This window comes from Myotis daubentonii, chromosome 1 (assembly GCF_963259705.1).
Source record: "Myotis daubentonii chromosome 1, mMyoDau2.1, whole genome shotgun sequence".
NCBI lineage: Eukaryota > Metazoa > Chordata > Mammalia > Chiroptera > Vespertilionidae > Myotis > Myotis daubentonii.
The window spans coordinates 37,334,239-37,346,290 of NC_081840.1; the positions used below are offsets into that span (position 1 = coordinate 37,334,239).

The following is a 12,052-nucleotide window of genomic DNA, read 5'->3' on the forward strand; positions in this document are numbered from 1 at the left end:
GAGGGATAGAAACATTAATGATGAGAAAGAATCATTGATTGGCTGCCTCCTGCATGCCCCCTACGGGGGATCGAGGCCATAACCTGGGCATGTGCTCTGGAATCGAACTGTGACCTCCTGGTTTAGGTCAACACTCAACCACTGAGCTACGCTGGCCGGGCCCTAGTGCTTTTAATGCAGCATTTTCTGTCTGGTCAACATGGATGACTTATTTTATTTTTATTTTAGATAATGAAGCAGAAAGAAAAGCAACAAATCAAGGAAGGCCTGCGAAAAATGTAGAAACTCAACCTGATAAGGTAATCTATAAACATATATTTTTTTCTAGATACTTTGGAAACCTTATTGCTGCTTTCATGAGGTTGAAATTAAACATAGAGAACTGCTCAAGAAGTTAATCTACATGAGTTTTAAAAACTTTTGAATCATTAAGAAGCATAAAAGGATTTATTGTTGTTTTCAGGTATCTTATCTTCAGATCTTTATAGGTAGAAAAAACATAATTTGGTTAACCGGATATAGAAAAAATAAATAAATAATAAGAACACAGTTGACAGAAACCTTTTTATGAGAATTAGCTTTGATGGGGAAGGGTGTAATGCATTGACTTTGGATTTAATTAGGCCTGAATTTGAATATTGTCTCCATTCCCCAATTAATTAATTATATAACCTTGGACAAGATATGCATTTGTTTTCCCATGTCTAACATGTAATACCTACATAGACTAGTATGAAGAATTAAATAAACTAGCATTTCTGGTAACATCTAGCATAGGGCCTAGTAGAGTTTTCAAAAAAAGCCACAGTTTTGAAGACCAATCCCTTGGTTTATAATCCATACTACAATTCCATAACCTTAAAGACAAAACAAAAACATGTTATGTCAAAGTATAAAAATTTGACTATATTCTATTGAAAATCAAACAGATCCTCCAGGAAGGCAATATAGGGTGAATCTTCACAGACAAGCAGCTATACCTCAGAGCTCCTCCCTTCAAGTTCACTCTATTTTTTTTTTAATTGAAATGTATTGGGGTGACATTAGTTAATAAGATTATATAGGTTTCAAGTGTACATTTCTATGATACATGATCTGTATATCACTCGTTTTTACTTTCATTCTCATGCTGGCCTCAGGGACATTGTTACCCTTAAACTCGTGTCCTGATTGAAATACTCTGGTTTCAGTTCATAATTCATTAAGCATCAGACACATAGAAACCTCTAAAAATTATGTTTAAGTGGGTGAGTAAAAGTGGTCAAAGGCATAAACTTCCAGTTATAAAATAAGTAAGTCCTGGGGGTGTTGGACTCCCGGTTTTGGCCCGGTCCCCTCAGGCCAGGCCAAGGGACCCCACCAGTGCACGAATCTGTGCACCAGCCCTCTAGTATGAATATAAGATCTTCAGTTAATCTCTTCCCGCCTTCCCCTCTCCCCCACACTTCCCTCTGAGATTCATCAGTCTGTTCCATATTTCCATGCCTGTGCATTGAGCGTCTGCCCCCTGGTGGTCAGTGCATGTCATAGCTACCGGTCAAACAGTCACTTAGGCTTTTATATATATATATAGATTATACTGCATTATATATTTGAAAATTACCAAGGCAATAGGTCTTAAAAGTTCTCATCACACACAAAAAAATTGTAACTATGTGTGGTGATTATTTTGCAAAATACACAAATATAGAATCACTAGAAGCCTGGTGCACAAAAATTTGTACACTCAGGGGGGAGGAAGGGTCCCTCAGCCCGGCCTGTGCCCTCTCCCAGTCTGGGACCCCTCGGGAGATAACAACCTGCTGGCTTAGGCCTGCGCCCGGGTGGCAGAGGGCACGCCCAATCCCTAGGTGCAGCCCCTGGTCGGGCTCAGAGCAGGGCCGATTGGGGAGTTGGGGCGCCGCCCTCTGTCATGCACAGAGCAGGGCGGATTGGGAGGTTGCGATGCCACCCTCAGTCACACTCAGGGTAGGGCCGATTGGGGGGTTGGGGCACCGCCCCCTGTCACACTCAAGGCAGGGTTGATGGGGAGGTTGCGGCGCCACCCCCTGTCACACAAAGAGCAGGGCCAATCGGGGTTGGGGCGCTGCCCCCTGTCAAACACAGAGCCGCAGGGCGATCAGGGGGTTTGGGCGCTTCCCCCTATCATGCTGATCCCGGTGCTGGGAGTCGCGGTTCCACTGATCCCGGTGCTGGGAGGCATATTACCCTTTTACTATATAGAATAGAGGCCTGGTGCAAAGGTGGGGGCTGGTAGGTTTGCCCTGAAGGGTGTCCTGGATCAGGGTGGGGGTCCCGCTTGGGTGCCTGGCCAGCCTGGGTGAGGGGCTGAGGGCTGTTTTCAGGCTGATGGGTGACTGAAGCTCCCAACCGCTCCTTTTTTTCTTTTTCTTTTTTATTCTGGGCCAGCTTAAGTTCTGAGGCTTGGCTCCAGCTCTTAGGCCTCTGCTGCTAAAAGCAGGTATCTGGTTTGTTTGGGTTCTATAATCAAAACACTGTTTCAACTCCAGCTCTGAGATTCCGGCTGGCTGAAAGCAGGTTTCTGGGGTTTTGTTTAGCTTCTATATTTGTAACAATGTTTCAAACTGCAAGCTCAGAGGCCGGCAGCGGCAGGCGGGGAACGTTGGAGTCCTCTGTCATTGAAGCAAGCAAGCCTCATGTTCGCTTCAAGCTGCCTGGCTGCCGGCCGCCATCTTGGCTGGCAGTTAATTTGCATATCGCCCTGATTAGCCAATGGGAAGGGTAGCGGATGTATGGCTAATTACCATGTTTCTCTTTTATTAGATAGGATTATGCTGTACACCTGAAACTAGTATAGTATTAAATGTCAATTATATTTCCAGTAAAAAAATCAAGTAGCATTTAAATTGACTTGAAAACGAAAATATGCTTCACATTTTATATGGTTAATCTTACTGTGTCACATTGAAAAATATTTTTGTTCATGTGATAAAGGATTTGGTCCTTGACAATAGCAGTCATCCAATAAATTTTGGATTTATGATTCTCACACCATTGTAATTATCACTATAATTAAAGTAAAAAGATATGTGTTTGTTAGGTGAGTAAATTTTTCCTCCTTAGTTTTCATACATTTCAATTTGTTGTAATACCTAAAACTTATTATTTAGTTCTTTTAATAGGATTGGTTCTCTCTCTTTCTGGATCATAGCAGTGGTTTAGTGTAGCTGATTCTCTGATTCTTTGTATATATTTAGAGGTATTTATTTTTCTCTCTTAAATTATGTACATGGCACATATATCTCAACTTTCACATTTTTAGGCCTATAAAATTTGGCCGAATATATCCTCAGAAGACAAATTCTCACTTTATTTTGTTTATTCACATCTAGGTAATTTCTTTTCAAGTTGATAGTGAAGAAGATAATTTGGATTCACAAACCAGTGCAACAAATGATGGAGTCTTATCAAAAATGGAAAACTTACCTAACACAAATACTGTAAAAATGAAAGGAAAGAATTCCTTCGCACCTAAAGATTTTATGTTTCAGCCACTGGATGGTCTGAAGACCTATCAAGTCACACCTATGACTCCAAGAAGCGCCAATGCTTTTTTGACACCCAGTTTCACCTGGACCCCTTTAAAAACAGAAGTGTAAGAATGTAATATTAATAGCGGATTCCTTGCAAAGATAGATAACAAATGCCTTTCTTGGATTTGTCTTGTGCTTTTTAAAGTTGTTATTTAGTTAGTAATTGATGTAATTACAAATCATGAAAATTTGGTCTCTTAAAAAATTCTTCAGAAGGCTACAATAATGTTTGACAGTTTTGATATTTCCTATGTGTTATCATTTTTATGATATAATTTGTAGCTTTTTGCATTTAATAAATGACTTTATTATAATACTTATAAATAAATTTTTAGAAAGAAGAAGCTGCTATAATACTGTAGTTTAGACATCGTTTGGGTTTTTGTTTGTGTATTTTGCTGAGTATTACTTTAGAAAAACTATAGAGACAAAATTGCTTAACTTGCAAAGGGATGAGTGGGAGGAAATGAGTTGGAATCTTTAAAAGAAACGATAAGGTTGTTGTGCAAAGACTGGCTGGCAGCAAATTTACTAGAAACTGCCCAGCAGCATCCAAGACTGCTAAGTGCTTATGTTCTATGAAGAGATCCCCAGAATCTTTGGATCTCATTACATTTAGTAAAGATGAACATTCTCACTATGATCTTTAAAATTTTTTCCTTATAGAATAGACACATTTTTTTAAAAAAAATAGAAACTAATTTCCATTTTATCCCAGGTTTTTAAAAAGCAACATACTTTTGAAATCCTTTATTCAGAAATATGGGGTCCATGTTTCATGAAGTATATCTTTGCTATTGTTTTTAGTGATAAGACTCCAGACGCAACAAAAGAAATCTTGGCACAAAAATGTAAAATTGACTCTGCCAAGACAGTACATCAAGATTCAAATAAATTACAATATCCTCTGGATTCTCTAACAGTTTGGAATAAAGGTATGTGTGGTATTTCAATTAAATTTTTACTTTTCTGGATTTTTATTTACTACAGATTTGTTTTAGAGCCTTCCTCACCAATAGTTCAGGGATGTGATCTCAGGGTCAATAGAAGTTAGAGAGCATAGGAAAAGGTTTGGAGAGAGGGACAGTTCATATAAGGAATACAGACTGAGAAGAGGGGACATAACTTTAAATTTGAAGAGATGAAAATATTGAAAGACACTTTAGAGATGTGTTGAATGAAATTGAAGCAGAAATAAAGTTTTGAAATTCAACAGTGAAAAAAATTGAAGGATTAAAAAATTTTGTCTTGTGGGGGATGTCATTTTAGGAGTTGCTGCTTTGAAATTTATATGTAATATTTTCTTTAACCTGTAGAAAATGTCTTAAATACAAATGATACTACTAAAAATTCAAGCGGCCTTCCAATGAAAGAAGTCCCATCACTTGAAATAAATGAAGATCAGTTATCTCAGCCACAGCATGATGTGCCATATTTCAGGTTTGTCCATTTTTCCTACTGTAAGAAATTTGTAATGTCTAGACATTTAAGACCAACATTAAACTGTTTTCACCTTAATATAATAGATGACTTGGGGGAAACTGATTTTGGGTGATCTTCAAAAAGTAGAAAAAGGTCTCCTTTCCCAGCTCTATCTCCCAACCCCATAGTTAGAAGCTTCCATGGAGGCAAGTGTTATTTCTTCTGAATATTTCCAGAGATGGATAATGCATATGTAGACAAACAAACATGTTGTTGTTGTTGTTTTTCAAATTATAAGAGAAAGTTTCTTTAGAAAGTTACAGAGGTAGTAGAAGGGAGCCAGCTGGGCTGTGCAGGCTCAGGAAACAAGTTTCAGAAACAAAAGAAGGGTCCTTGGAGCTTAGGAGAAGGAAAGGCAGAGGTAACGTGCCTATAGAGAAGAAGAGGCGGGACAGAAAGACAGGGGTGTGCTCCCAAGAGGGAGAGTGTGCTATCTTCTTTCCCTTCCCTTCCCTTCCCTCCCCTCCCCTCCCCTCCCCTCCCCTCCCCTCCCCTCCCCTCCCCTCCCCTCCCCTTTTTTTTTCCTTTCTCCTTTCTTTTTCCTTTCCCCTTCCTTCCTTCCTTCCTTCCTTCCTTCCTTCCTTCCTTCCTTCCTTCCTTCCTTCCTTCCTTCCTTCCTTCCTTCCTTCCTTCCTTCCTTCCATATAAACAATAGCATAATGGAAGCATGTAACAGACTGTCCAATCTCAGAGGGAAGGCAGGGGTGGGTGGCTGGGTGGGAAGAGATCAATCAAAGAACCTGCATGCATATATGCATAACCCATGGCCACAAACAATAGGGTGGTGAGGGCCTGGAGTAGGGGTGGGCTAGAAGGGGCCAATGAGGGAAAAAGGGGGCATATGTAATACTTTCAACAATAAAGATCTAAAAACGAGCACCCACAATAGCATACTATTCTGTTTCCATTTTATTTTCTAAATAAAATTGAAGACATTCTATTTTAGAACCTGAAAAGCTTTCTCATGTTGTTTCGTATGTGTTTTGGTAATGGCCAAATAGTATCCAATTACATGGATATACAACAATTTTCTTAATAGGTATATAGATGTACCACAGTTTACTTGCTGGTTATTTACATTTGGTTCACTCTATTACTATTACAATCAAGGCTTGAAAGAACAACCTTGTTTGCTTTTCAGTTCTTTCATATAAAGATCTTTATTGATATTATCTCCAGCAAGATATGGGAATTTCTGTTTTCTCCTACTCCCCACCCCCCAAGAAACCAAGTTAATGTTTACTTTATGAAAGCTGGATAGTGGAAGATAGTAGGAGGCTCTTTGGCCCACTAAATCATGAGATGGGATTGTTTCTCCAACTGTGAAGAGTGAAAATTAACAGAATTCATGTCACCTAAATCCCTTGGAAACAAGTCAGAGCGCTGCAATTGGAAAAAGACCCCCAGCACATCACGTAGGAAGTGGTTACATACTATTATTCTTGAGTGAATGTAGCAGAAAAATTCTAATACCTTTCCCAATGCAATATTAATAAATTTTTGAGCTTTGCCAATCAAATAGATAGGGATAATATCTTGCTGTAGTTTTAATATTCATTTTCTGTATGATGAATGAGTCATCTTTTTTATATGTTTGAGAGCCATTTTAATTGTTTTTATAACATAAGGTTTTAGAATTGTAAGTGATTTTAGAGATTACCTAGTCCAGTGGTCGGCAAACTGCGGCTCATGAGCCACGTGCGACTCTTTGGCCCCTTGAGTGTGGCTCTTCCACAAAATACTGACTTCTGCACATGGGCCACGAAGTTTCAATTGCACTGTACACACGCGCCCACACGTGGTATTTTGTGGAAGAGCCACACTCAAGGGTCCAAAGAGCCGCATGTGGCTCACGAGCCGCAGTTTGCCGACCACTGACCTAGTCCAATGTGTTGTTCAATTGAGATGATAAGCAATGCCTCCAGACATTGCCAACTAAATAATGTCAGATCTAAGCCAAGTCTCCTTTCTCATTAATTAAATTGTTCTTTTATGTCACATTCAATTTACCTTAGGCCAGGGTTTCTCAACCTTGGCATGTTGACATTTTAGACTGGATAATTCTCACGGGGTGTGTGTATGGGGAGGGCTCCTCTACACATGTCTTGTAGCTTCCCTGGCCAGTAGTACTCCTCTAGTTCAAGACCAAAAAATAAAAAAGCCTGCTAAACACACACACACACGTGGCACACACCACACCAAAAAATGCCTCTAGACATTGTCAGATGTCGGTGGTAAGGGGGATGAGGATACAGAATTGACTCCAGTTGAGAACCACTGCCTTTGGACAGGCAAGGTTTAATAATCAGAATCTATAAGGCCCTATCAATGAAATTCCAGACTTAACAGTTTTTATCTTCAACTTACTCTTGGTAGTTGGATTGGTCTTAATTCCATAGATGGTAACAGAGAACTAAGAACTATAGGATGTCTGGATTCTTTCTGTTCAGCTTCTGAAAAATAAGAATAGAAAAAACTAGAAAGATTAGTGTGAAAAGTGGGTTCTTGGCATTAATCATCCACATAAGTTTTAGATGTAGAAGGATGGCCATATATGTAGGATATGTACTTGTATTGTTTGGGTTTTAATATATCACAGTTCATAAAATCACCTCTAGGAAACTAATATTTTATAAGTGTCATAATGCTAATGCTTAGATACTAGTGTGGGAAACATTTGTAAAACTGAAATGTATGTCATAATTTTAGAAATATTCTCCAGTCAGAAACTGAGAAATTAACTTCTCACTGCCTCGAATGGGACAGGAAGCTTGAATTGGACATCCCAGATGATGGTGAGGGAACATTTATGTATTTTTTACATTTTAGCTTTGTTCATCTTAATTTGGTTACATTGATCTGAAACTTTAAAAATATAGTGTTGTCCAGCTTTATACTTTATTCAAAAAGGAAGAATTTTTTCATATCTCAATGTATGTTCACTAACATCTCTGTACTAAAATGATACATGACTTAAAAGGTGTAAATAGAATATTTTTAAAACATTATATTTTATTGATTTCAGAGAGGAAGAGAAAGATAGAAACATCAATATTGAGAGACAATCATTGATTGGCTGCCTTTTGCACGCCCCACACTGGGGATTGAGTCCGCAACCCAGGCCGACATCCTGGTTCATAGGTTGATGCTCAACCACTGAGCTACGCCAGCTGGGCTAAAATATTGTCATTCCTGAGAATTAGACATTTGCCTTTTTTATTATCAGATTTTCTTCATATGACTCAATGAGTGACATCCATATCTGGTATTGTTTAATTATATAAAAATATTTTCTGAATGAAAATTACCCAAATCAATATGGAACAGTATTTGTATGACAACACTTTGTAGAAGAAATTTTTGTTTTGCTTTAAGGTAAAAATTTGATTCTGCAAGCACTAGGGTATTTGGGGTAAGGTATCTTATCAGTTGGTTGGCTTTGCAATAAAGATCCCGTTTTGTCCTTTAACTTTTAAAAACCTTGTATTTCCTGTAGCTAAAGATCTTATTCGCACAACAGTTGGTCAAACAAGACTCCTTATGAAAGAAAGGTTCAAACAATTTGAAGGCCTAGTGGATGATTGTGAATATAAACGAGGTGAAAAGGAGACTACCTGTACAGATCTGGATGGATTTTGGGACATGGTTAGTTTTCAGGTATGTGGTCAGTGTTTTGAATACACTAACTTTGAGTCTAGTCTTTTCTTTTTTTCTTTAAGTGAGGTAACAGTAGTGAAATGGAGGTAATAGTAGCTGCTTAGATAACTATAATAGTAAATGAGATATTCCATAGCACCTTTATAAATTATAAAGCACTGTCTATATTTTATGACTGATGTCCCCCTTCCCTATATTGTCAAGATAATTTCTATATGAGTTGGAAGTTGAGATTAGTCAACTGTTGAATAGTCTATAATGATTATACATGTGAGAAAATAAGTAACTCTAGTCTTTAGTATTTCAATTCATCTAGCCATTATTGAGTTCCTACTGTGTGCCAAGCTTTGTACTAAGAGTTGTTAATAAGGCACATTAGTGAGTCAGATACAACATGCAGTTTCAATCTAATGTAAAAAAATGCTGTGATAGAGGGAATTACTAGGAAGATCAGTAAAAGTGTGGAGGAGATGACACTTTCTAGCTTTTTGAGCTTATTTTAGAAATAAGTATATAAAATACTCTTTCAATAACTAGTAGCTAACAATCATTATTCATCATAATGTATTACTTTATTACCAGTTTTAATATGTTTATCAGTTTTCATAATATTTAGTTTACTAGCATCCTTTAGTGATGACTATTTACATTTGTTTTTAAGTATCATTTCTGAAATTAAAGGTATTTAATGTGTCTGCATTGTTTATCCTTTTTATCGTTTTTTTCAAACGTTATTTTTATTGTTGACACTATTACAGATATCTCCATTGTTCCCCCCTTAGCCCATTCCCACCCAGCCCCCTAAAATTATTATCTTTACTGATGCTCATTTTCCAGCTTTGGCCAGTGGGGGGACCTCTTCAAGTTGGCTCCTGGGCATTTATTTATTTATTTATTTATTTATTTATTTATTTATTTTTAAAGAGCTGTATTGAGGTACCATCTACATATTATAAAAATTTTTAAGGAGAGATTGTGAGTAGCTGTGTGTATAGATGCATAGTAAAGGGACTCAAAACATGTTTACCAAACTGTTGACAGTGATTATCACTTTGAAGGAGACTGGACAAACCAGAAGAATGGGGATCATACATTCCCATCCTGCTGCTAGTACATTATTTAAATCTTTTAAAATGAGATTGTGTCAAGAGAATGAGAAGACAAGCCACAGATTGGGAGAAAATCTTTACAAAAGACACATTTGATAAAGGACTGGTTTCCAAAATATATAAAGACCTCTTAAAACTCGACAATAAGAAAACAAACAACCTGAGTTAAAAACAGGCAAAAGACCTGAACAGACACTTTACCAAAGAAGGTATATACAGCAGGTCAGCATATCATTACAGAATTGCCAATTATAACTATAGTGAGATACCACGACATACCTACTAGAATTACAAAAATCTAACCACTACTAGCTGGTTTGGCTCAGTGGCTAGAACGTCAGCCTGCAGCGGACTAAAAGGTCCCAGGTTCAATTCTGGTCAAGGGCACATGCCTGGGTTTCGGGCTCAATCCCCAATAGGGGGGGTGCAGGAGGTAGCTGATCAATAATTCTCTGTCATCATTGATGTTTCTATCTCTCCCTCCCTCTCTGAAATTAATAAAAATACATTTTTTAAAAAAATCTAAACTACTGATAGCACTAAATGCTGGTGAGGATGGAGAGCAATAGGAACTCTTATTCATTGCTGGTGGGAACGCAAAGTGGTACAGCCCCTTTGGAAGACAGCTTGGCAGTTTCTTACAAAACTAAACATACTCTTACCATAGGATTCAGCAATTATACTTCTTGGTATTTACCCAAAAGAGTTGAAAACATAAGTCCACACAAAAACATGTACACAGATGTTTATAGCAGCTTTAGTTTTAATTGCCCAAACTGGGAAGCAACCAATATATATCTTTCAGTAGGAGAATGAACTGTTTAAAAAGAGACAGATATTTTGTTCACCTTGCATAACTTAGAATATATCTCTTACCATTTTAGTAATCAAAAATAATTTAGGGGAGTTATTCATATATGACATGCTTTATGTAGAGTGTGGAGGTTTATAAGACCAAAAATAATGAACAATTTTACCATAATAATTCTTCACTTGAATACTAAATTGAGAATGATTTCATGTAATTTTACATGTCACCAATCTAAGTCACTCAATTTTTTTTGAAGTGTCAGTTCATTAGTTTGTTATATATCAGTGATGGCGAACCTCTGACACGCAAACTCATTTTTTTGGTTGATTTTTCTTGTTAAATGGCATTTAAATATATAAAATAAATATCAAAAACATAAATCTTTGTTTTACTATGGTTGCAAATATCAAAAAATTTCTATATGTGACACGGCACCAGAGTTAAGTTAGGGTTTTTCAAAATGCTGACATGCCGAGCTCAAAAGGTTCGCCATCACTGTTATATATAATACTAGAGGCCCGGTGCACGAAATTTGTGCACGGGTGATGGTGTCCCTCAGCCCAGGCTGCACCCTCTCCAATCTGGGACCCCTCAGGGGATGTCCGACTGCTGGCAGTCCGATATCCCTCTCACAATCTGGGACCACTGGCTCTTAACCACTTGCCTGCCTGCCCGGCTGATCACCACCTAACCGCTCCCCTGCCAGCCTGATGGCCCCCAACTGCCCTCCCCTGCCGGCCTGATAGTCCCCACTGTCCTCCCCTGCCATCCTGATCACCCCTAACTGCCTCTGCCTTGGCCCCCACCACCATGGCTTTGTCCGGAAGGAAGTTGGATGTCCAGAAGATGGCCGGTCACCCGGTCTAATTAGCATATTACCCTTTTATTAGTATAGACTAGAGGCCTGGTGCACAAAAATTTGTGCACTCGGGGGGTCCCTCAGCCTGGCCTATGCCCTCTTGAAGTCTGGGACCCCTCAGAGGATGTCCACCTGCTGTCTTAGGCCCACTCCCTGGGGGATCGGGCCCAAGCTGGCAGTCAGACATCCCTCTGGCAGCCCAGCAGCCCTCGGAGGATGTCCACTTGCCAGCGAGGAGCAGGCCTAAGCTGCACCCAGACATCCTTAGCACTGCTGAGGAGGCGGGAGAGGCTCCCACCACCACCGCTGTACTGGCAGCCATCAGCCTGGCTTGTGGCTGAGCAGAGCTCCCCCTGTGGGAGTGCACTGACCACCAGGGGGAAGCTCCTGCATTGAGCGTCTGCCCCCTGGTGGTCAGTGTGTGTCATAGTGACCAGTCATTCCCAGTCGTTCTGCTGTTAGGGTCAGTTTCCATATTACCCTTTTATTATAGAGGATAGAGGCCTGGTGCATGGGTGGGGGCCGGCTGGTTTTCCCTGAAGGGTGTCTTGGATCAGGGTGGGTGTCCCGATGGGGTGCC

At 39.2% G+C, this 12,052-nt stretch overlaps 1 protein-coding gene across 2 annotated transcripts in view; it reads left to right on the forward strand.

Annotated features, from left to right (window-relative positions):
• The window catches only part of DLGAP5 (DLG associated protein 5), a 46,439-nt gene that overhangs the window by 9,364 nt on the left and 25,023 nt on the right, over positions 1 to 12,052 (forward strand). For both annotated transcript variants that reach the window (XM_059695314.1, XM_059695319.1), the window contains exons 7-12: positions 229 to 299; positions 3,354 to 3,616; positions 4,362 to 4,489; positions 4,871 to 4,994; positions 7,746 to 7,831; positions 8,533 to 8,693. In XM_059695314.1, the coding sequence (XP_059551297.1) occupies positions 229 to 299; positions 3,354 to 3,616; positions 4,362 to 4,489; positions 4,871 to 4,994; positions 7,746 to 7,831; positions 8,533 to 8,693 (833 nt within the window). The remainder of the gene's footprint in view (positions 1 to 228; positions 300 to 3,353; positions 3,617 to 4,361; positions 4,490 to 4,870; positions 4,995 to 7,745; positions 7,832 to 8,532; positions 8,694 to 12,052) is intronic.